This window comes from Lethenteron reissneri, chromosome 42 (genome assembly GCF_015708825.2).
Source record: "Lethenteron reissneri isolate LAM-NWPU_2019-01 chromosome 42, ASM1570882v1, whole genome shotgun sequence".
In the NCBI taxonomy this organism is placed as follows: domain Eukaryota; kingdom Metazoa; phylum Chordata; class Hyperoartia; order Petromyzontiformes; family Petromyzontidae; genus Lethenteron; species Lethenteron reissneri.
In genome coordinates, this window is record NC_083820.1 from 4,645,858 (window position 1) to 4,667,063 (window position 21,206).

The following is a 21,206-nucleotide window of genomic DNA, read 5'->3' on the forward strand; positions in this document are numbered from 1 at the left end:
TAAATCAAAATCTAAATACCTGTTTAATTGCCAGAAAGGGTAAAAAACGATTTAATTTTTTCAGATTTTGATACTAGCAAATTGTAGCTGCTATTCTTTTTTCAGACAGATGTCAGCCATTATAATTCATCCATTCGTTTATTATCTATAAGCCGAGTATTTGCTTTGTGGATGAGTAGCCCTAGGGGATACCTCTTAACGCGGTGCAAGATCTCCTTAGCTTCGCAGGCTTGAAGGAGAGATCATAACAGGAGTTTGTGTAAAATGCCCACGTGGTGTTGCCATACACTGAGGGTGCAAAGACTGAGGAAGGCAGATACATACGCCGATGCAGAGCAGACAATGTGGCTGGCCTGTTCACACGAGCAATGGGGCGATGCTTGATTCTATTGACAGCCACAAAGCTCCAGTGATGGTAATTAAACATTCCCATGACAGTGGCCTGGGGGGGAAAATGTCTCTTCACAGGATTACCACTTTTGACCTTTAAGATGAGTTCACCCCTTTTTCCGGGATTGCAACTCGGCAACCTTCCTATCGTGACCAAAGTGCTTTGACCACAGAGCCACCATTTCAGACTCTACACGGTCTACTCAAGAGTGCACTGACCTGTCGCTTGGTGAATATTGATACCTGTATTGAATCATCTGTATTAAGAGTGACATTTTTTTTAATTCAAATCAGCATTTTTGCTGAACAGGGCCTCCAACCCATACGAAAATGCAGCGGTTTAAATTCCCACCATCTAGCATGAGCATTGCCCACCATACCTGACTGTGATGGCAGACAGCTGGCCATGGTTTGCCCGCTGTGGCGAGGAGACCGTTACAATTGTGTCGAAGCGGCCACAGCCCAGCCGAGCAGTCGGCCTTCCGTCAGTCAGGAAGAGGTGGATGAAGAACGCGTGTAGGCCCTCGCTGCCACCTGCACTCACGAGCAACACAATCACTCAATTCGGCCGGGCCCCTCCTCGGCCGATGGGTGCTCCCCCTTTCACTTCTTCACACGAGCATTGCCCACGACGGCACGCGATGGGCCCGATCGTGGCTGTTAACGCGTCATCAAACATATCGGCCCACGATGGTGCGGGCTTCATTTTCTGAGGAAATATTCATTTTGTCATCACCCCTGGAGACTTTGTGTAGTTCACGAAGCTTGCAAAAAAAAAAACACTTGCCCCGAGACATGTCTATAATATTATGACACATCAATAGTTTTTGAGCCGATTGAACATGCTCGGCTCTGACAGATCGTGATGTGTTCCAGTCAAGGGGCTGGACGATAATGAGTGGCCCAAAGCAAGTTTCCCTCTTGAAGCTGAAATGAATAGGTCAACAGTCACAGACTTCCGAGGTGATCGGATGGTAGTCTAAGACGAGTCGAGTATGCTTGCCTTAAAGTCTGAACTTTTAAGAAACCAAGGAAAAAGTTCGAATGCTCGTCTTTTCCACTGCAAGTATGTGCTCGTGCAAATATTATCGGCCAAGTGTGTGTTCATTCGGAAGGAGCATCATGCTCATGAATTGTGGGCATACAACAACTTCTTGCGTTCTACATTTGGAAAACCAAACGAAAAAAAAACCCACTATCATGGCCAAATATATTAAAGGTGATGCAATTACTAAAAGTGTCCATGAAGGAATATTCGACTACAAAAGAAACTTCCATGCACGTGTAAAAAACCAAACACGTAATTTTTATTGCAACATTTCCAGTTATTTATATGAAACGTGGAGCATCACTGGCCGGCCGAACAAAAAATATGTTGTGCTTCAACTGGCCCCATAGTTCATCGCAAATTAAGAACTGTGAAATATAAGATGTAAAACAAATCAGTGTTTGTGCGATCGTGTGCTGATCACAAACCCTCTGTGTGAACCCAATGCTAAGATGACACGTACACGAGGCGTGCAATGGATTTGCACCCACTGAACCCCACGTGCTTGTTCCTTTGGTGGCCAGTTAACCCCGGGACGTGTGATAGATGATAGAATAATGACAGCACGTGACACAGCGTGGTCTCAGAACTCCAAAGCTTGTTAAGCAACTGAAGTTGTTGGTTTTGTGAAGCAACGCAGTGTCGAGCTCATATGGTGTTCATGGAAACTCATAACATCTTAAATGTGCAATGCACCACTTTTATAACAGTTTGATGTAGTCATAATAATAATCATAACGTATCACTTCTACATATATAATACATTTCCATGTGAAGCCCACATCTGGTGTTCTGAGTTAAGGCAAAATGTAATTTGACGTTTGCATCGAAGGTAGGCCTACTCACTGTAAAGCATCGTTCCATTCACAGCTGCAGTCTTGACGGTAATGACGATTTCAAAAGAGAAGTTTTTCCTCGGAGAAAAATCATTCCTTTCGTTGCTGTTTTCCAGCAGCGCGGACAGAGCAGGCAGCTTCAGGAAAGAGCTCCCACCGAAAGATGGGAAATATATGGTGTCATCTGCAACAATAATAAAAAATGACAATGAATAATTGCAAAGCAACCTACAAATAAAAATATAAATGCGTGAGGTTTCTGAAATCCTGTTTGGGAATTAACCACGGCGATTATGAAAGCAAAAACAGAAGCAATTACAGTCAAATCGGCAATGAGTGAGATGCCTCATACCTGAACTCTAACATTTAATTAGCTTACGGAATGTATTTATAATCATTTTTTTCTTACGACATCTTTACTTGCTTCGGTAGCACTGCCAGAGAGCGATACGGCAAATGTCGACTCCCATCTGTTCCATCTGCACTGGATGAAGTGTTTCGCTGATTGCGTGCACACCTTTCTCTGCGTGCTCCGGGTTCCTCCCACGTGTGTGAACGCTCGTTAATTTGCTGAAAACATCTTAACACACGGCAATACCCGCTAACAAGGGCTCAGACTCATGACATGTATTCATACTGGATGAATCTGATGAGCTGTAAAGCTCTTTTTCATAAAAAAAATTTAGCAGGGGCGGGTAAGAATGTTACAACAACAAACAGTACAAAAACATTATAGGAGTGTAAAGTACAAGAAAGGAAAACAAATCGCCTAAATTTCGATTTAAAGCTTTCGTGACTGCAGGGATTCAGACGCTGTCTCCCCGACAGACCTGGTCTTCACCTGAGGACGGATGCTTGCGTTGTGGCCGAAACGTCGTGAGAATTATTTATTATGTTTTATTTTTATTATTTTATTATTTCCCTTCTACGTGACTTTACCGAAAGAACCAAGAAGATAAATCTCCTAAACACATACAAATACAACTAAACCATCCCCATCCTACCAGGCAATGCCCACTGAGGTATTAACTTTTTTTTTAAAAGCGACCTGGCCACAAATGAAGGCTCAACGAAGTGACCCGTCATTTGGATACTTATAGCAGCTAAATTATCTAAATAGTCGAAAGACATGTTTCTAAATGTGGAAGACTCGGAGAAAAAAAATCCACTCGACCACAGGAAGAACACGCAAACACCAAATATATAAGCGCCAGGGTCGGGATCTAACCCCCGACACCTATTGCATAGCAGACGAGGAAGATAGCATCTCAACCACCGTGGCACCCTATAAATATGTTTAACTTGGGTGGGCCAAAATTACATTTGGTGGTGCAGGGCCCATGCCAGCGACCAGCTCCTCGCTGAGACCCATCGCTTACAACATTTAAGAACCTGCTTAAATCATGGGTGACTCTCATCTTTAAACTCAGGATCTCAACGATGCTGCATCGGTGCTTTCGTGTTTAGTTTTTCGTCCTTCCACGCACCTCCGATTAGCATGGCTGGCTAAGTACGGTGCGAAAGAAGTTCAAAACACCTGCATAAGTATTGAATGTGGTGTGTCAGTGGGACTCCTATTATTACCAATGTGGTATTCCATTTGTTCTTTGAACTTCCAAGTGAGCCACCTATTTGTAAACCATCAAAGTCAACGATTTTGATTCATGTAAAGCACTGGTGACAGTTTTGTGGCTTTCATAAGCAGCATTTTAAGTATAACTATTGACAACCTGAACTCAGGGCACGTATGCATGTATGTTAAACTTATTTCGCACCGTACGTAGCCAACCGTGCTAATCGGAGGTGCGGGGGAAGGACAATAAGCTAAACACAAAAAAAAATCAGTTTTAAAGAAATCAGTTTTGAATCTAGATTTAAAAGTGCATAGTTCCAATGGCTTCCTACTATCGGAAGGAAGAGCGTTCCAGACGGCCGCAGAAGCGCATCTGAAAAGTGCGCGATGCGGTGACCGCCGTCTTTGCTCGATGGCTAGCCAAAAGCCGCTGCTGCAAGGATGACCGGGAGTTCACGTGGTGATGGCTTATGCTCCTTGACGAATCAGCAAAGGCATTGGCGGTTAATTTGTGACACGAGTGTGGAGTAGCCCCGGACAGAAGATAATTCACACTTCTGCAAAGTCCACCCCCTCGTTGTCAATGCGTTCTTATACACTTATGCAGGTGTGAAATTGACGTGTGAAGTAAGATAAGCTACGGGGCTTATGTTCAGCTCAGTAATATTACCGTATCCAATAACAAGCAGTTTAATGTGCTAGATTGCAAGACAGCAGACGTGTCTGAAAGGCCCTTACACCCTGCACCCTTATTTGGCCTCTGGCTCTGAAATAATGAGCCATGGGCACGGGATTACAAAGACCATGATGCCTGCTCTTCTGCTGATGGAATAGATCGTGTGTTGCATTTGTTAAGGCACGGTTCGGTATGATTGCATTCATGCTTAACTGCACCAAATGCATTTTTAAGAAATGCATGTATTATTCAATAGCTGGAATATTAAGTGTTCTAAGAATCAGTGTTAAATAAAGCATGTGAAGCAAGATTAATAAAACATTACAATGGAAGGCCATCTTTATTAACAAGCTATTTGCCAAACAGACAAATACAAATTTGGTTTTGATATCGTTCAAACATTCATGAATTTCCTAAAGAACAATCAGCCAGCAGCATTAATCTCATACTTTTGGAGTGATAGTGTAGTGGTAATCGCATGATGAAATGAACATGGCGACCTGAATTCAATTACCCAACCAGGTCTAACATCAGTCGTGAGTTATATCTGAAACTGGTCCTGTGCCTCCCCATCACTGACATGCACTCACTTGTGCGGTTAAGTATAGTCAAGCAACTGCCATGACGCACAGCATGGAGAGCTCTTTACATTGAAATTACTGGACAGAAGTCTGCACGTTTATTTAATTTCATTGTGACAAATCATTGCGGTCCATGGCTTTTTGTTTTTTTTGTGATTATCTCTTTTCAACAGAAGTTTACTTCAAAGTGTAAATCGACACACATAAGTTTATGTACTGTATATGTAGTTGTGAACACTTGACTTGGAGGCGTTATTACACAGCCCCAACAGGGCTAACTACATAAACGTACACACTCTAGACCCTAACAGGGTAACAACACTACGTTAACAGGGTAACTACATAACCGGGTCAGTCAGTAACATTCTGACTGACCCACGATGCCGAGCGCAGACCGAAGATCGAAGAGACGTAGCCCCGAGGGTTGATTCCAGAGAACAGCCAAGAACACTCTAGGGACTGCCCCTTTATGCTCCTGAGCATGGCCTGGCTCCGCCCTCGACCTTTCCCGAAGGATCTCGACCGAGCATCACGTGTCCCTAAAGCCCCCCCCCCCCCCCCTCGGGCCCCTCTTACTACCCTGTCCCAGTCACGTGCCCTCCCGGGTTCATCCAGACTACCATGTCCTGACTTTCCCTCTCTCAGGCCGTCACCAGGACTATGTCCCCTAGGGCCCGTTCGCATGCCGTACTCACTGTGGCCCCAGAGAGAGGTTCCAGACGCACAGTAGCACTCTTGTAACAGTGCCTGGCGCTAACACTATAGTGACACTCTTTACGTGACTACATATATATAAAAAGCCATCAGTCAAAACTTAGATAGTCCAAACATAATCAAACAGAAAAGGATAATTAACTTAATTTGACATGTGACAGCCTACTCATTGTGGAATTCTTCTAGGAAATGTATTTTCCTCCTTGTTGTCAAACAATTAAAAATACATGAAGCTGCCGATAAAACCGTGTCCATAGGTGCTGGGCAGGAAGCGACGGCGCACTGCGACCTGAGTTTCAGAACTAGCCCAGAACCCCCTTTGCTTCACCAAATCTCACTATCAGGATGGTAAAGTATGATTAAGTATCCCCTATAACCAACACCGCACACGTGGGTTGGCCTTACTGTGGTGGTGCACTGACAAGAGGACTGTACATTTTCATAAGCACAGATGCACACTTGTGTTTTGCATGCGAATTTGTGGTCTTCAAAATGTATTAAACAAGTTGTATTCATAAAATGCATACTGTAGAAATGTATAATAAAGAAAGCAATAGCAAGCAAGATATGTTGGCATTAATGGCATTGGGAAATGATGGCTTTTTGCCCTTTAACTATAAAGGATGAAAATTTTACAAGGTTTTGCTTTGTTTATTTACTCAATATTTCACTGATGGTTGGATAATCATGAAGGTAAATGCTCCAGCAATTCCTTAACATCTTTAGCAGCCATTAAGAATGACTAACGTTCTTTGTTTACTAAGGAAGGCCTCGTCCACTCTCAAGACATTTATTTAAAAGAAAATCTTATTTTAAATATTCGGCAAATTTCATTGATAATTGTTGAGAGTGTGGGAGAAAACACAGAGCTCATGCACAGACAGATTTAAGAATCAATTGTTGTACTGCCATCGCCGTATCTCACAGGCCTAGCCTACAACACCTGGCATTTTCTGACACTCCCGTCCAAGAACTAGCCATGCTCAAACTTTGCTTAGCTTCCAATATCTCATTAGATCAGGCACATTTAAGGGAATTTGATCCTAAACAATGTGTTTATTTGGTTTAAAATATTAACTTTGTTCCGTTTTGTGCGTGTTTATTATGTGTACAGTGCAACATTGTGTCACTAAATATAGAAATATTCATAAAGTTCGTTTGCCATGCACACATTTTGCAGCATGTACATGTTTTCTTCTATTACATTCCTGTGCATCAACGGGCAGAGCCAGGCAAAGTGCCACTTACACCACCCTCTCAGGCGCCAGTCCTTTTTAATTAAATCCTTTATATTAAGTTCGCTTGCTTGCTTACGACCGTGCAAATCTTTCGGTCGTTTTTTAACCCACTTCCCGTGATCCAATCGAGCTGACATTTTCCACACAGACTCGTTGTGCGTGACAATAAATTTTCGTGAAATTCTTTTTTCCAAAATTTTACACTTTTAGTACAAAAATATTATATTTAATTACCAATTGCTTAATGATGCAATGCAATCATCTGACCCATAGGTGGCAGCCATCTCAAGCCAGAGGACGAGAGGACTGTAGCCGCCACGTACATAAAGGATTTATAGTGAAAAACTTTGTTTTTACGAGTTATACTTGTTTTTTATTGAACTCATTGCATTTCCGACGGTGACAGGCGAGAGAACACTCGGCGTGGGGCTATCTTTGTGGGTTGTGTCTCCTCTCCTGGGTTTGTGACTCTGTCTGTAGGTGGCGTGCAGTATTCCCTCGTTATTCGCGGATAATGATATTGGCCTACAGAAACTTTTTTTTTATGAATTACTTAAAATAAATACGTATTTAAGAGATTAAACACATGAACATTATCATAACACAAAAATACACATTGGTTCAATGAACGTAAAGTAAATACAAATACATATTAAAGTATTAAATCATAGTTTATATATGTACTTACCTTAAATTATGATGATGATGCATCACATTCTCTCTCATCACTTTTCTCTATTTCTCTCGATATGCAGTCGTGCAGAGTTCCAGATGTGATTCACGGATATCCAAAATCGTGGGTAGCAAGTTCGTGAATAACGAGGGAATACTGTATTCACACGGTGTGTAACATTTACTAATGTAGGGAGGGTTTGGTTGAAAAAAAAATCCATGTGTCAGTATTAATAGGTGCTCACCACTAGCACTCGAGTAAGTCGAATGGATATTTGGTCGCTTGTGATGGTGTCAAACTCGAGTGCACATTTTTTTGCGCACAAATAGCCTGTTGCTGCAAAATATATGCTCTTAGCGCTTGAAGCACTGTGTGCCAGGCAGACCTGAGCCTTTATTGTTATAATTACGTTCAAATATTCATGCACACACAAAAGAGTATTCTCTGTAAATGCCGATAAGGGCTCGCAATTAAAGCAAAGCATCTCAGAATGACAAGTGAGAGTGGCAGGGCTTACAAATTCTCCTCCGTGAGTGGGTTTATTAATGGCCTGAAATGCATTTACACTCGATAAGCTCCCAGTCTTCGGTTCAGAGAAAAAACGATATCGGAACAGCAGATAGTCTTCGTTAGATAGCGCTCGGTAAGAGCTGAAAAGCTTTCATTGGACGAGTTGGCATTTTCAGGAATGACACAGGACATGTTGATGAACTTCAATATTAAACAGCTTATGGGAGCTTAGAGAAATACATACATAATATAGTGGCAGTATCCACTTTATATGAAGTATTATTAGCCACATGTCATATATTTCTAATCCATACCAAATGTTATTTAGTAAAACACATATGTAGACAGAGAAAAAATGGAAGCCGGAATTCTTGAGATTTAAAAAAAACTTGCCCAAGGCATTCTTACATTCCATGTTGGATTTTTTTCTACATTTCAGTAATAGCAAGGGTGCAATAACCTTGAACACTTTAATATGACAATAAAATATTACATATCCCAAAACCAACAATGATGTCTATCACTGTATGAATGTACATACCATCATACACTAACACGTGAAAACAATTGTACGTCCTCTTTAGGTCGACGATTAATTCACATTTGTTGTAGATTTTGGCAATTTACCTTGAAGGCATCTTTCATATTACGACTCCACCGTAAATTCAACCGGACCACTTTCCTCAACAGAAGAAACAACAAGTTGCTATTGAGGCCTTTTGAATATAGGTGAATATATATACATAGCATAAATAATCTGTCCCAATAAATCACGTGTTTGACAGCCTGTAAAAGTTTGAAAAACTATCGTGAAGCAGCACAGTAAGACTTTCCACGATATGCTTTAACAGCAAGAAACAAAATTCTTAGAAGTTGTGAAGCTATACTTTTGAAAATATATATTCAACGGAGGTGCATATGTGTTGCTACATATAGGATGACTTGTTATCCAAGACATTGGCTCCCACCATGGCAAAGTGGAATTTCCACTTCTATCTCGTGCCCATAACAGAGATGTGCAGGGAGACAGTGTTTTCCCATTTTGTATTCATTCCAATTGTGCCATGAAGCAAACTAACAATTTGGAACTCTCTCGTAGAGCAGACCATTCCGATGTGTTAAGAGATATTTTGACATCGGCATTTAAATGGTAAGCATTTTTCAACACAGCACAGCGAGAAGAAGGGGGTCTTCCAGGAAGGAGGGTGACTGATTTTTCTTTCCAGCGACGGCAGTAAACTCCTCGGATCAAGCATTAACAATGGGATGGACATTTGAATGGACAGTCCATGGACTAGAGGAGCACGCAGTGTGCGTGAATGCGCCAATGCACGTGCAACCTGCATGACGCATCGCACGATAAGCGCTTCAAACTACCAAAGAGCGTTTCAGTAGAAACACTCTTCACTAGCCACTGAAATACTCTTCCTATTATCAGAAACATGTTTTTTTGGATAAACAGCGTCGCATTAAAATGTCATTGACGGGCCCATTTTACCCAGCATGCACTTTGGAAAAAAAACTGGACAGAAATTTGTAATATTCGGAAATGTTTTCACGAATAAGTGGAGTTCATGACACACTCATCCTATTTTCTGTAATATTTTACAACAGAATGGTGAAAATGTGTAGATAACCTCGTGAATAATAGGATACGAAATGGTCTTCCCTGACAACACAAATGGATCTGAGGAATTATACTATATTAACATAAATTATTCAGCTCAAGATAAATGCATCAAATCTTGTGCATGGGATATTGTTTATATATTCGTATATGTAGTATATAAGTGGTTAACATCACCTCTGCAGTCATTAGAGTTGCTATCATTACTGCAATTTATAGTGAATGTATTTTTAAGCATGATAGAATCGCAACAATTCCTATAATCGCTGGAGTGATGAATTATTTGACCCCTAATTGTATTGATGTAATATTAATAAAAGGATGCTTGCAAGAGTTGCCGATACATTTTTACATTCATGATTTCCAATTAGAGATGGAGTATGAGATGAGACTTCGTCAAAATTGGCAAAATGATAAACGAGGTGCAGTCAGATAACACCGTGTAACCATTTTTTTAAATCCTGGGTAGTAAGTGTTATTTCCTCATTGCGTATGCCTCAAAGGTACAGAAAATGGCTATTATTTCCCCAAAACTTTGCTTATGTGACCAGGACATTGATATTTTGAAATTTACCTATTTTCCAGAACATTCCAGATAGATTCAGAGCTTAGTAAACTTGGAGTAACTTCTAGAACATTCTAGAACTTTCCAGTAATATAAATAGTAGTATAAATACAGGGACCCTAAGCTCTATTGTGTCGTGACAAGGCGAGGGAAGGAACACGAGCAAAGTGTGACGTCCTTCATCGGGGGGGGGGGGGGGGGGGGGCACCACGTGCTCTTGATTGGTGGCGTATGTTCTCATGGCTAATAGCCAGAGGTGGGACAAAGTCATTGTTATGCAAGTCCAAATCGAGTCTGAAGTCATCAAATTCATGACTCGAGTCTGACTCGAGTCCAAGTCACATGACTCGAGTCCACACCAGTCAGAGGTGGGACAAAGTCATTGTTATGCAAGTCCAAGTCGAGTCTGAAGTCATCAAATTCATGACTCGAGTCTGACTCGAGTCCAAGTCACATGACTCGAGTCCACACCTCAGAGGTGGGACAAAGTCATTGTTATGCAAGTCCAAGTCGAGTCTGAAGTCATCAAATTCATGACTCGAGTCTGACTCGAGTCCAAGTCACATGACTCGAGTCCACACCTCAGAGGTGGGACAAAGTCATTGTTATGCAAGTCCAAGTCGAGTCTGAAGTCATCAAATTCATGACTCGAGTCTGACTCGAGTCCAAGTCACATGACTCGAGTCCACACCTCAGAGGTGGGACAAAGTCATTGTTATGCAAGTCCAAGTCGAGTCTGAAGTCATCAAATTCATGACTCGAGTCTGACTCGAGTCCAAGTCACATGACTCGAGTCCACACCAGTAATAGCCGTAAAGGACTGGAAATGTTTTTTGTTGATCAAAAAATCGTGCAAATTCGCACACACGCACACCAATCGCTCCCGCGTTTCACAAAACGAGCACGACAAATGCACGTGCGAATGAAAACTAAAGAATGGCTTTGATTTAATTGAGGAAAAATGCAAAGATAAATGTGATCATACTTGAGCAGCTGAAACGTCTCGAAGTAGTACATGCGCTTGCCACTGAGGTGACAGTTTGAAAGGAATGTTAAATATCATTTCTGATCAATTGTATATTTGACATTACATAGTGTACTTAAATAGCTGTGGTGTCACGTGCCTGTAATCCAGTGTTTGAAAGCGTGAATTTGCAGATCCCGTGTATTTGTGGAACTTCCAAACCTGCTCTGTTGTGCGGTGGCAATGAGACGAGATCTGTGTAGACCTCTGAACGACGACTTCTTGTCCGCATGTGTTTGCTCCAGGAACATTAAGCATGTTCCATTCGACGTGCAAAACACTTCTTGAAAAAACAATTGACAATACTCGCCAAATTGCAATAGCCAAGTGAAGAGATCTTAAACAAATGAGAGAAAATGAGCACGGGAGCAGTGCTTACATTATCCTCGATTATTACTCTGCCTAACACAAACAGCCAAGGTTGTAAATGTAACTCTCAGATTGTAAATGTTGTAGCTTTGCTCTCCAACACACCGGTGTGCTGTACTCGTAACGAATTGGCACGTTCTGTTTACGTGACAAACCTTACTAGTTGGCTGTGTCGGGTGGTGGCGGGTTTAATGACACATTTATATATTTATATAATCTAACCCAAAAAAACTGTATTAAGGACAAAATCTAAGATTAAAAAAAACAAAAACACCAAAACTGATTTGCATAATTAAATTAATAATGTCTGGAAATACGTGTCCTATGGACAAAAAAGTGTTCCACACTTTAGCCTAGCCCCAAATAGCAGTGACCTTTGTAAAAAAAATGCTTTTAATAAAATGTACCATTCCGTGAAGAAATTAAAGTTGTATCACTGAGGGCTAGCATCCGTGTTGTAAAACAAAAAAAGCTGTTTCAAGTAGACTTGCAGTTTATATCGAAAAACCTACTACTTCAGCTTCTACCTGCTCAAAAATATCATTGTTCAAAAATACAATGGAAAAAAATCCACGTAAGGGAAAATTATTTCTCTACACGTGCATCATAAAATGCTGCATTCATAGTAGTCGCACTTTCAAGCATGAGCACATTTTCAGTAAAACTATAGCTCATTGAGATGCTTCGAATGGGTAGTACAAAGATTAGAGTCATATAATTTGGAGTTTAAGTGGCACTTCTTCACGTTGATTATTTCTCAGAAATTGGCGATACTGCCCAAATGCAAAAAAAAGTCTTTCAAATAACTCCCTAAATAAATGATGATGACATATTTTCTTAATGAAAAGTATATCATTTTAACAAGGAAGAAACGTAATTCATATGCATGGCTTTTGTAACACTTTTCTCGTATGTAATAGTATTAATGATGGCAGTACTCACACAGGAAGCTGTGCATAAGAATCAGACACTGTATTTAGACTGGAGGAATCCGATGAGCTATGAAGCTCTTTCTTCACAGATGTCCAGTGTGGGCGGGTCAGTGAGTTACATTTGTAGGCTCCGACGAGATGACAGAATGAGGGCTCTGCTTAAACGGTACCAGTGTCCCTTTGATCAATTCGGCTGGTTTTCTCTCGAGTTAGTCCGTAACAGCAACGGAACTTTAGACTTAGGTTTCGTTTATGTTGGGTGACCTTCACGGTGGTTACTGCTCCGCTTGCTCGAAACGGATGACAGACGGATGGGCAAAACGGACAGGGCAGGATGCATAAATGCTTTCAACTTTGTCTGGAAATGCATTAAAAATGGATTCCTTCTGTGTAAGAGGAAATCCCAATCCAAGATTTGCAGCGCAATGGTTATGTATACACGATTGCACACTTTATAAAGTACCGTCAAATATCGTGACCGTTATATTAACACTAGATTTGAAGCTTTCGTGACTGCAAGGATTCATATTCTTAGGTTTTTTCGGTAAAGTCACGTAGGTAAAACATTAAAATTAATAAAAGTAAAATAAAATAAAAATCACGACGTTTCGGAGGCAACACAAGCTTCCGTCTTCTGGTGGAACCGTCACAGCCACGACAGCTGTATCAAGTAAATGAGAGATTACAAGAGCTACCACTCCGTTTATATAATGGTTGGAGAGGGGGCCAAGTACGGCACACTTTTTAATAATAAGTGTGCCGGTTCCACCTGAAGACAGAAGCTTGTGTTGCCTCCGAAACGTCGTGATTTTTATTTATTTTACTTTTATTAATTTTAATGTTTTACCTACGTGACTTTACCGAAAAAACCTAAGAATATATTAACACTGTTTTCTCCTTATAGGAATATCAGCTTTCAGTGAAGAATATACCTCAGTGTGAAAGTAAACAAAACATGCACTTGCTACAATTACCCCTCTTTATTTGAATATGTATTAAATACCATGAGTACCGTTTAGTAGACATGCAACGATCCACCCCCCTCTTCCCACCCACCTAGAAATTGGAGCAAATGTTACAATTCGATTTTTCAAAGTCATATTTCAATCTTGTTTTTAGTGTATTGCTCGTATTGTTTATCGTGGTTTCTGTTTCATTTGCACGGTTTTGTTTGTTTCATGGGCCTAGTTGTTTCATAACCGTCACTCTAGCCTGTCTTTCGAATTAATACTAATGATGATTGATTCTCAGAGACACACGCAATTTAATTCAGGAACCATGAGCAAAGGAATACATTTCAAGTGATGCATTGTTAAATGCCAACTATACAGTATGTGTAATAAGTATAACCCGTAAAAACAAAGTTTTTTTACTATAAATCCTTTATATGCGTGGCGGCTAGAGTCCTCTCGTCCTCTGGCTTGAGATGGCTGCCACCTATGGGTCAGATGATTGTCTGCCAGTATTAAACAATTGGTAATTAAATATTTAATTTGTTTTCCCTAAACAGTGTAAAATTTTGGAAAAAAAAATTAACTTACATTAATTGTCTCGCACGAGTCTGTGTGCAAAATGTCAGCTCGATTGGATCACGGGAAGTGGGTTAAAAAACGACCGAAAGGTTTGCACGGTCGTAAGCAAGCAAGCAAGCACGCAAGCACGCAAGCAAGCAAGCGAACTTAATATAAAGGATTTAAAAAGTGCAAGTGTCAGCGTTCATAGCTTCAGTGAATGAGCGCATGTGAATGTCGGCAGTTGGTTTGACTTGCGTTAACCGCCTTTAAGAGATACAAATGATAGCGCTTTGTTTCACAAGAAAGAAAGAAACAATCAGTTATCCTCCCACTTCAATACTTCCATTGTATTCTATAGACATGCAGTGACACCGATGTAATTTTAAAACCCAGAGATGAAGCCAAAGCAAAAGATGGATCTGCTGCCGACGTACCGCGACAGCGTACAATTACAATGCGATGAGTAACAGTGGCTACCTTACAACACGACAGTTGTTTCAGTATGCAGCGCGTAGGTAAAAAGTCTGGGTATATCTCCAGCACCTCAATGTGAATTAAACATCGCAAACAAGCAGTATCGATACGGCAAAACAATGTATTGATAACCCGTGACCGGATTTATTTTCTGTTTTCTCTTTGCTGCACAGCTGAACTTTATTTTTAAATCCTTTATATTAAGTTCACTTGCTTGCTTGCTTAGGACCGTGCAAATCTTTTGGTCGTTTTTTAACCCACTTCCCGTGATCCAATCAAGCTGACATTTTTCACACAGACTCGTTGTGCGTGACAATTAATGTTCGTGAAATTTTTCCAAAATTTTACACTTTTTAGGACAAAAATATTATATTTAATTACCTATTGCTTAATGCTGCCATGCAATCATCTGACCCATAGGTGGCAGCCATCTCAAGCCAGAGGACGAGAGGACTCTCGCCGCCACGCATATAAAGGATTTATAGTGAAAAACTTTGTTTTTACGGGTTATACTTGTTACTTGTTTTATTTTAGTCAACATCACGCTTGCATTTGACACTCTATCCCAGTCTCACGAGATCTCAGCTGGTTTAACATCTACACTTGAACTTGAATGAAAATGATCTGAGGTCCATAATAGAGGTTTTTGGGTTAGATCGCGTAAATTTGTTTTTACACGATCTAACCCAAAAACCTCTAATATGGATGATGTTGGTCGCGAAAGCCTCCGTGTTAAAATGATCTGAGATCATTTCTTCAATCCATCCCTCCTTGTTCAAAGATAAAATACATTCTCAAATGTCCTTAACCATCAAAGGCTTCTGATTTCTGAAACACACCCAGTTCAAAGGTATAAATATATATATAAAACACATTTCATTATATTTTAGAACAAAAACACGTGCAAAGTGTAATTGTATGCTGCTCAGGTAGATGTACACATCATACATGTTAGCACCGCCTACTCATCTATATTGCAAAAGGAGGAGAGTCATACCCAGCTGACAGAAGTGTCCTGTGAAGTGAAGAGGGCAGTCACAGCAGAAGGACATCACCATCTCCCCAGGAAGCAACACATCCCGGCATGTGCCACCGTTTAGGCACACGTGCCGCTGGCAAGGGGACATTGGGACCAGGTGTGGAGGAGGAGGTGGTGGAGGTGGTGGAGGTGGTGGTGGTGGTGGCGTTTTCGTCGTGGAAGGTGGGAAGACATCGGGATCGTCATGGGCGATCATCGTGCTTGAAGTGCTTGGAACAAACACATTCTGAGATGCTGTAATGGGAGGCATTCACACAGCAGGAGAAGAAAGACAAACAAGCACAGTGCAGTCTCAGCGTAAGTGCACGTAGGCGCTTGCCTCTGCAAGTCGTGTGTTTGCATGTATTAACATACACGGCATTCACCAAAACATAAAAAAAAATTGCAGCCTGCAATGTAGGGGGCGGAATTACTAACCGACAAGGTGATTCAACGGAGTGTCGCAATTATTTAATCAAAGTTAACTAAGCGTTACACTTGGGTTTTTTGATGAACACTGCTGTGAATGGCAGCACCTCCAGTGACTGAAGTAGTCACGTGAAACAATAACGTGCAGCAAATGCAAATTTAAAATTATCAATTCAAGACGATGGATGTGTCAGAAAGGTAAGGATCAACATTTATTTTTTACTTGATGCACTTGTTCTTCTTGCTTCGTATGGCATTTTTGGGGGATTGCAACAGAATACAAATTGATGTCGAGAATTGATGCACTGTTACACGTCTACTAAATAATCATTCTTTGGTTCTTTCGGTAAAGTCACGTGGGTAAAAAAATTATAAAATAAGAATAAAATAAAATAAAAAAAATTGAAATAACTAAATTAAATCACATTTCGATTGCAACACAAGCAATCATCAATCGAAACGTCGTGATTTGATTGAGTTATTTATATTTTCATTTTGTACTTTTATTTTATTCTTATTTTTATTTTATTTTCACCTACGTGACTTTACCGAAAGAACCAAAGAGTATAGATCCTTGCAGTCACGAAAACTTCAAATCTAGAAATAATAATTCCTTTGTATTTTACGACTGCACTCTCATGCTGTGTTCCATTGCAGTGGATTGATCATGGCTGATGATGATGATAACTGTGTATACCCATTGCTGTGTAAAGACACAACAGTGGGCATGCACAGTTACCATCATCAGGTCTATCTATATATGTGAAAGACAAAGGCCTCCCCACTTTGTCATTCACATAGATGTGCTTATTTATACGAAACAATTCTAAGGTCAAAGTGTACCCCTTCTAAAATGAGCAGAAGGCATTGATCATCTCTATTGATGGTCTTGATAAGTGGTAGAAATTATATATTTCTATAGTAGGAGACGGTCTATATATATATGAAAAAGAGAACTATCCACAAAAAATATTTACGTTGTCTACCATAGAGGAAAGTGAACTTAGTCAACTATTAGCCAAATAACGCTGAATAATAATGTCAATAAAATTTTCGTGACGAAAATCCAGATATTTCAAGATTTTGTTTTCATTTGTAGAGCGATTAAGGATACGAACATCACGTTGAGTAAATTGGCTGTTTCATTAGTAACTATAGGTAATTGCTGTTACACAGAATATAGATCCATGGAAGGTGGGAATATTTACCAATACTATAATGCCCTCCCCATGGTGTGTTAGTAATGGGGGGGGGTTGTTTGACCGTACTTCAAGGTACTGGGGGACCCAGGACTGGTTCTGCAACGATTCACCACCGATTTTATCTGCGGCTAGGAATCACACTTAAGTCAGCAGGGTAAGACTGCTAATGTTGAAGGAAAGATGTGGACTAGTATTAGGGTTGGAGTGTTTTCTATACAGATACATTTTATCATAAAAAGCAACGTGTCAATGCGTCCAATTTTGTTTTAATCAGTACGGTACATAATACCTGACCGTTGAGCTCAATATTGGGGATGACATGATTATGAGATTAAAACAGTGGAGAGAGAAAATAATAATGTGATTTTACCCACTGCAGAGTAGAATACCAATAACAAAATACATCTTCAGTGATAATTCACACACACCACCATAAACATCTAATTGAAGCTATGTCATGACTCTGCGTCAATTCCGTCCGTATAAATTAAATTCATCTCCATCTCTGATATCGGTGATGTTAATACCTGTCATGTGCCACTAAGCGCCTGGGTAGCCCCAGTAGGCACTTAGCTGGAGACTTGGCAACGGTTCCATGGTTTGACGTGTCCTAACGTGACCTCGTGCCAAGTTGAAATTACATCACCGTCACTAGCACTCGAACAAACACTCCCTGAGTCTCAGTGTATGGATTAATCAAAGGTCTTTCCTTGTGCAGCAAAATGGGTGATGGAGCAATTGACTGCTGGTGCCAAACCATGACATCCTGTCCAGCATTTGACAAGTGCACCATCTAATTCTGAATGCGCATTTTGAAATGTGTAGTGCAAGCTTACTTTGGGATTTCATAAAGAGAGCTTAGATCTATAACTGGACGGCATATTTAAATATTTACGTGCGCATTTTGTGATTCTGACTCAAGCGGTGAACCTTCACAAATTTTTTTGTGACCTAAGGCAAACCGTAATTTGATTGGAGTACATTTTATGTCAATAAATGTTTGGATTTTGAAAGATAGATAAAATGAGTTCACTGGCTCGAATTTGTCCGCTTTGATTAGATATCCGCAATGGGCTCTGGGTGTGATTATTGTCTTATCAAAGAGTCGTTCAGAAAACACTAGCCGACGACCCAGATCCTTTTGAGCTAAACCATGAAGGGGGTACAATCCACGCTATAAAACCGTCAACTTTGCTGTCACACTTCCAATTTCCAAACGGCACAAGTACGTTTTGATACAAAATCCTTTGTTGCACATCTCTCTGATTCTGCCTTTGTATTCGGGAAGACTGCTAATGCCTGAAAGATGTGATCCAAAATCAACATCGGTACTGTTCTCCAAATGTAAACATTTCCAATTTTAAAGTGTTACAACTCTTGCTCCTCAGAGTGAGATGGCTCACCTATGCAGGGAATTTAATGCAACAAAAATATCAGCCGCGCCGTGAAATCTACTCGTAACACAACCACTCATGTGCAACAAACCTGTTGTGGCAAATAAATATTGCGGGGTTCCTGGAATGGGAGCTATTTATAAACACGGCAAGAGAAGTTGTTTAGGCGAAAAGTAGATGCAGCAAAAGCGGTGCTTCTCTATCCAAAGCCACTGGATCGGAAACAAAGCATGACAAGCTGAAAGCTCACTGCAATGTGCCAGTCATCTTCTCCTCTTTGAAATTGTAGAACAGAGACCAATCTGAGTAAAGTGTCCTTTTTCACAAAGGACACACCAATTTCAGGCTAAGCTCTCACCTACAAAATGTAATGCTGAACATCTAACCTTACCGCACCTCCGATTAGCACGGTTGGCTACGCACGATGCGGAAGAATTTCAACATACATACAAACAACTCATTACACACCCGGCTATCTATAAAACAACGCTGGAATGAATGGCTGATGCCGAGTGAGCAGAATTGGCCCAATTCCACTACAATTCAGGCATTGCGTTCAAGCAAGACACTACTATTATTATTACTCAGATTGTTTACAATAAAAAGCCTCACGAAGTCACAACACTGTTTTTCAGGAAGGCCCTGCCAAGGTTGAACCATAAGGGGGCGATGTTGTGAGCTGTAATCCTAATTGAATTATTTGCATGTCATTTTTCAGCACTGGGATGTTTGACCAACAACGGTTGCATTGCGTGTTTTGAGCTATGGCAGGAAACCAGGCCCTGAGGAAGCCCATAGAGGATGGAGGGAGAACATACAAACGCCACACAGAAAGGTGCCTGGGTGAGCTATTGTCACCAGGTCCTTCTTGCTTTAAGGCACGGAGTGTTCTTCTTGGTTCTTTCGGTAAAGTCACGTAGAATGGAAATAATAAAATAATACAAATAAAACATAATAAAATAATTCTCACGACGTTTCGGCCACAACGCAAGCAGCCGTCCTCAGGTGAAGAACAGGTCTGTCAGAAAGACAGCACGGAGTGTTATAACTACGCCACCCTGCCGACATGATGGCACATGGCACCTGGCTTCCACGAAGTATGACAAAGCTAGTCATCATCGATCCCAGTCCGTCAAAATTGATGATTCAGTGGAATTCCAGGCGGTCAGCATCACAATTGAATGGTAGTGCCGGTCCCCAAATCCACAGAATTGGTCCGATTCCACTGAGATTCCACTGTGGTATTCAGGCCAGACAGATCACCTACTGTAATCCCTGGTTATGAACGTGCACAATTCATCATGGCTAATGGACGGAAACTACGAGAAGGCAGGCCCCTGTATGTCAGTATTGTAAAAAAAAATGAGATGATATCAAAGAAATATAGCTTGACATTTGAGATGTATACAAACATGAGAATGTGTGTGCAGGGGAAAAAAAAGTAATGGCAGCACTACGATCACTGGTGCAGTGTCCACAAAACTTTCTGTGAGCAAATGAACCCGCCGCATCTCGCGCAGACTCATCGTGTGAATCATAAAGCATTTGCCCGGAAAGCTCTCTCTTGTGTTTGTTCTCTTACTTTCCACCCACGCGAAAAAAAAATGTGGCCTGCAGCTCTCTCCCAATGCCAAACAGCATGATAGATCTGCTAAGCCCACTAACGACCCGTGTAGCCTCTCCGGGATTAAATATGAAGTCAACGGTTGCTTTTTACTTGTAGAATCAAAGTGACGACTGGAGAGTGGTGATGAATCATCTACACTTGGAGATTTCATATTCAGCCCCCTGGGTATCAGCTGATGATTATTTTGTTGTTGTTACTGTTTTGCACTGCAACCCTTTTTCTTTCTTAAATATCGCTTCCATAAAAGCTCACAATTTGTCTTATTTTCTATGCAATAATACATTACAGTAGCTCATAACCCCGATTTCGATGTGATTATTTAATATCTCATTGTTTACTGGTAAATATATTTCATTGCCAAGAGAAATGAAAGGTACAATCGCTAAAAGCACAGAGGGGCTTTGTGCATCATGCCAATACAGTTCTACGTCACTTTGCTATAAAACCACATTGCCATATTTCTACAGACATTCAATACCCCGATTGATATGGCTTTTTCAAGTACTGAATTTAGCATTTAAAGTACATATTAAACAATGCTTTCAAACTATAGCATCTGGTAAAAGGAGCGAGATTAAAAAGTAGAAAAAAACCGGTACATATATAGAGAAATATATAAAACACATATTTATAGACTGGCTTGTTCTTTACAGGCCAAGTGTGCAATAAAAATTTAACGGGTTCCATCTCTCTTTCTGAATGCCATGATGACTTTTGGGTGTCCCCAAAACAGGGGAGCCGTAAGAGAATTTCCAAGGCACATTTATGAGAACCATCTGGCTCCGTGACCAA

At 40.7% G+C, this 21,206-nt stretch overlaps 1 protein-coding gene across 1 annotated transcript in view; it reads right to left on the reverse strand.

The window, feature by feature from the left end:
- Positions 1 to 21,206, reverse strand: part of EYS (eyes shut homolog) — a 283,886-nt gene that overhangs the window by 73,640 nt on the left and 189,040 nt on the right. The window contains 3 exon segments of the mRNA XM_061569020.1: positions 771 to 924; positions 2,285 to 2,458; positions 15,742 to 16,017. Coding sequence (XP_061425004.1) covers positions 771 to 924; positions 2,285 to 2,458; positions 15,742 to 16,017 — 604 coding nt within the window.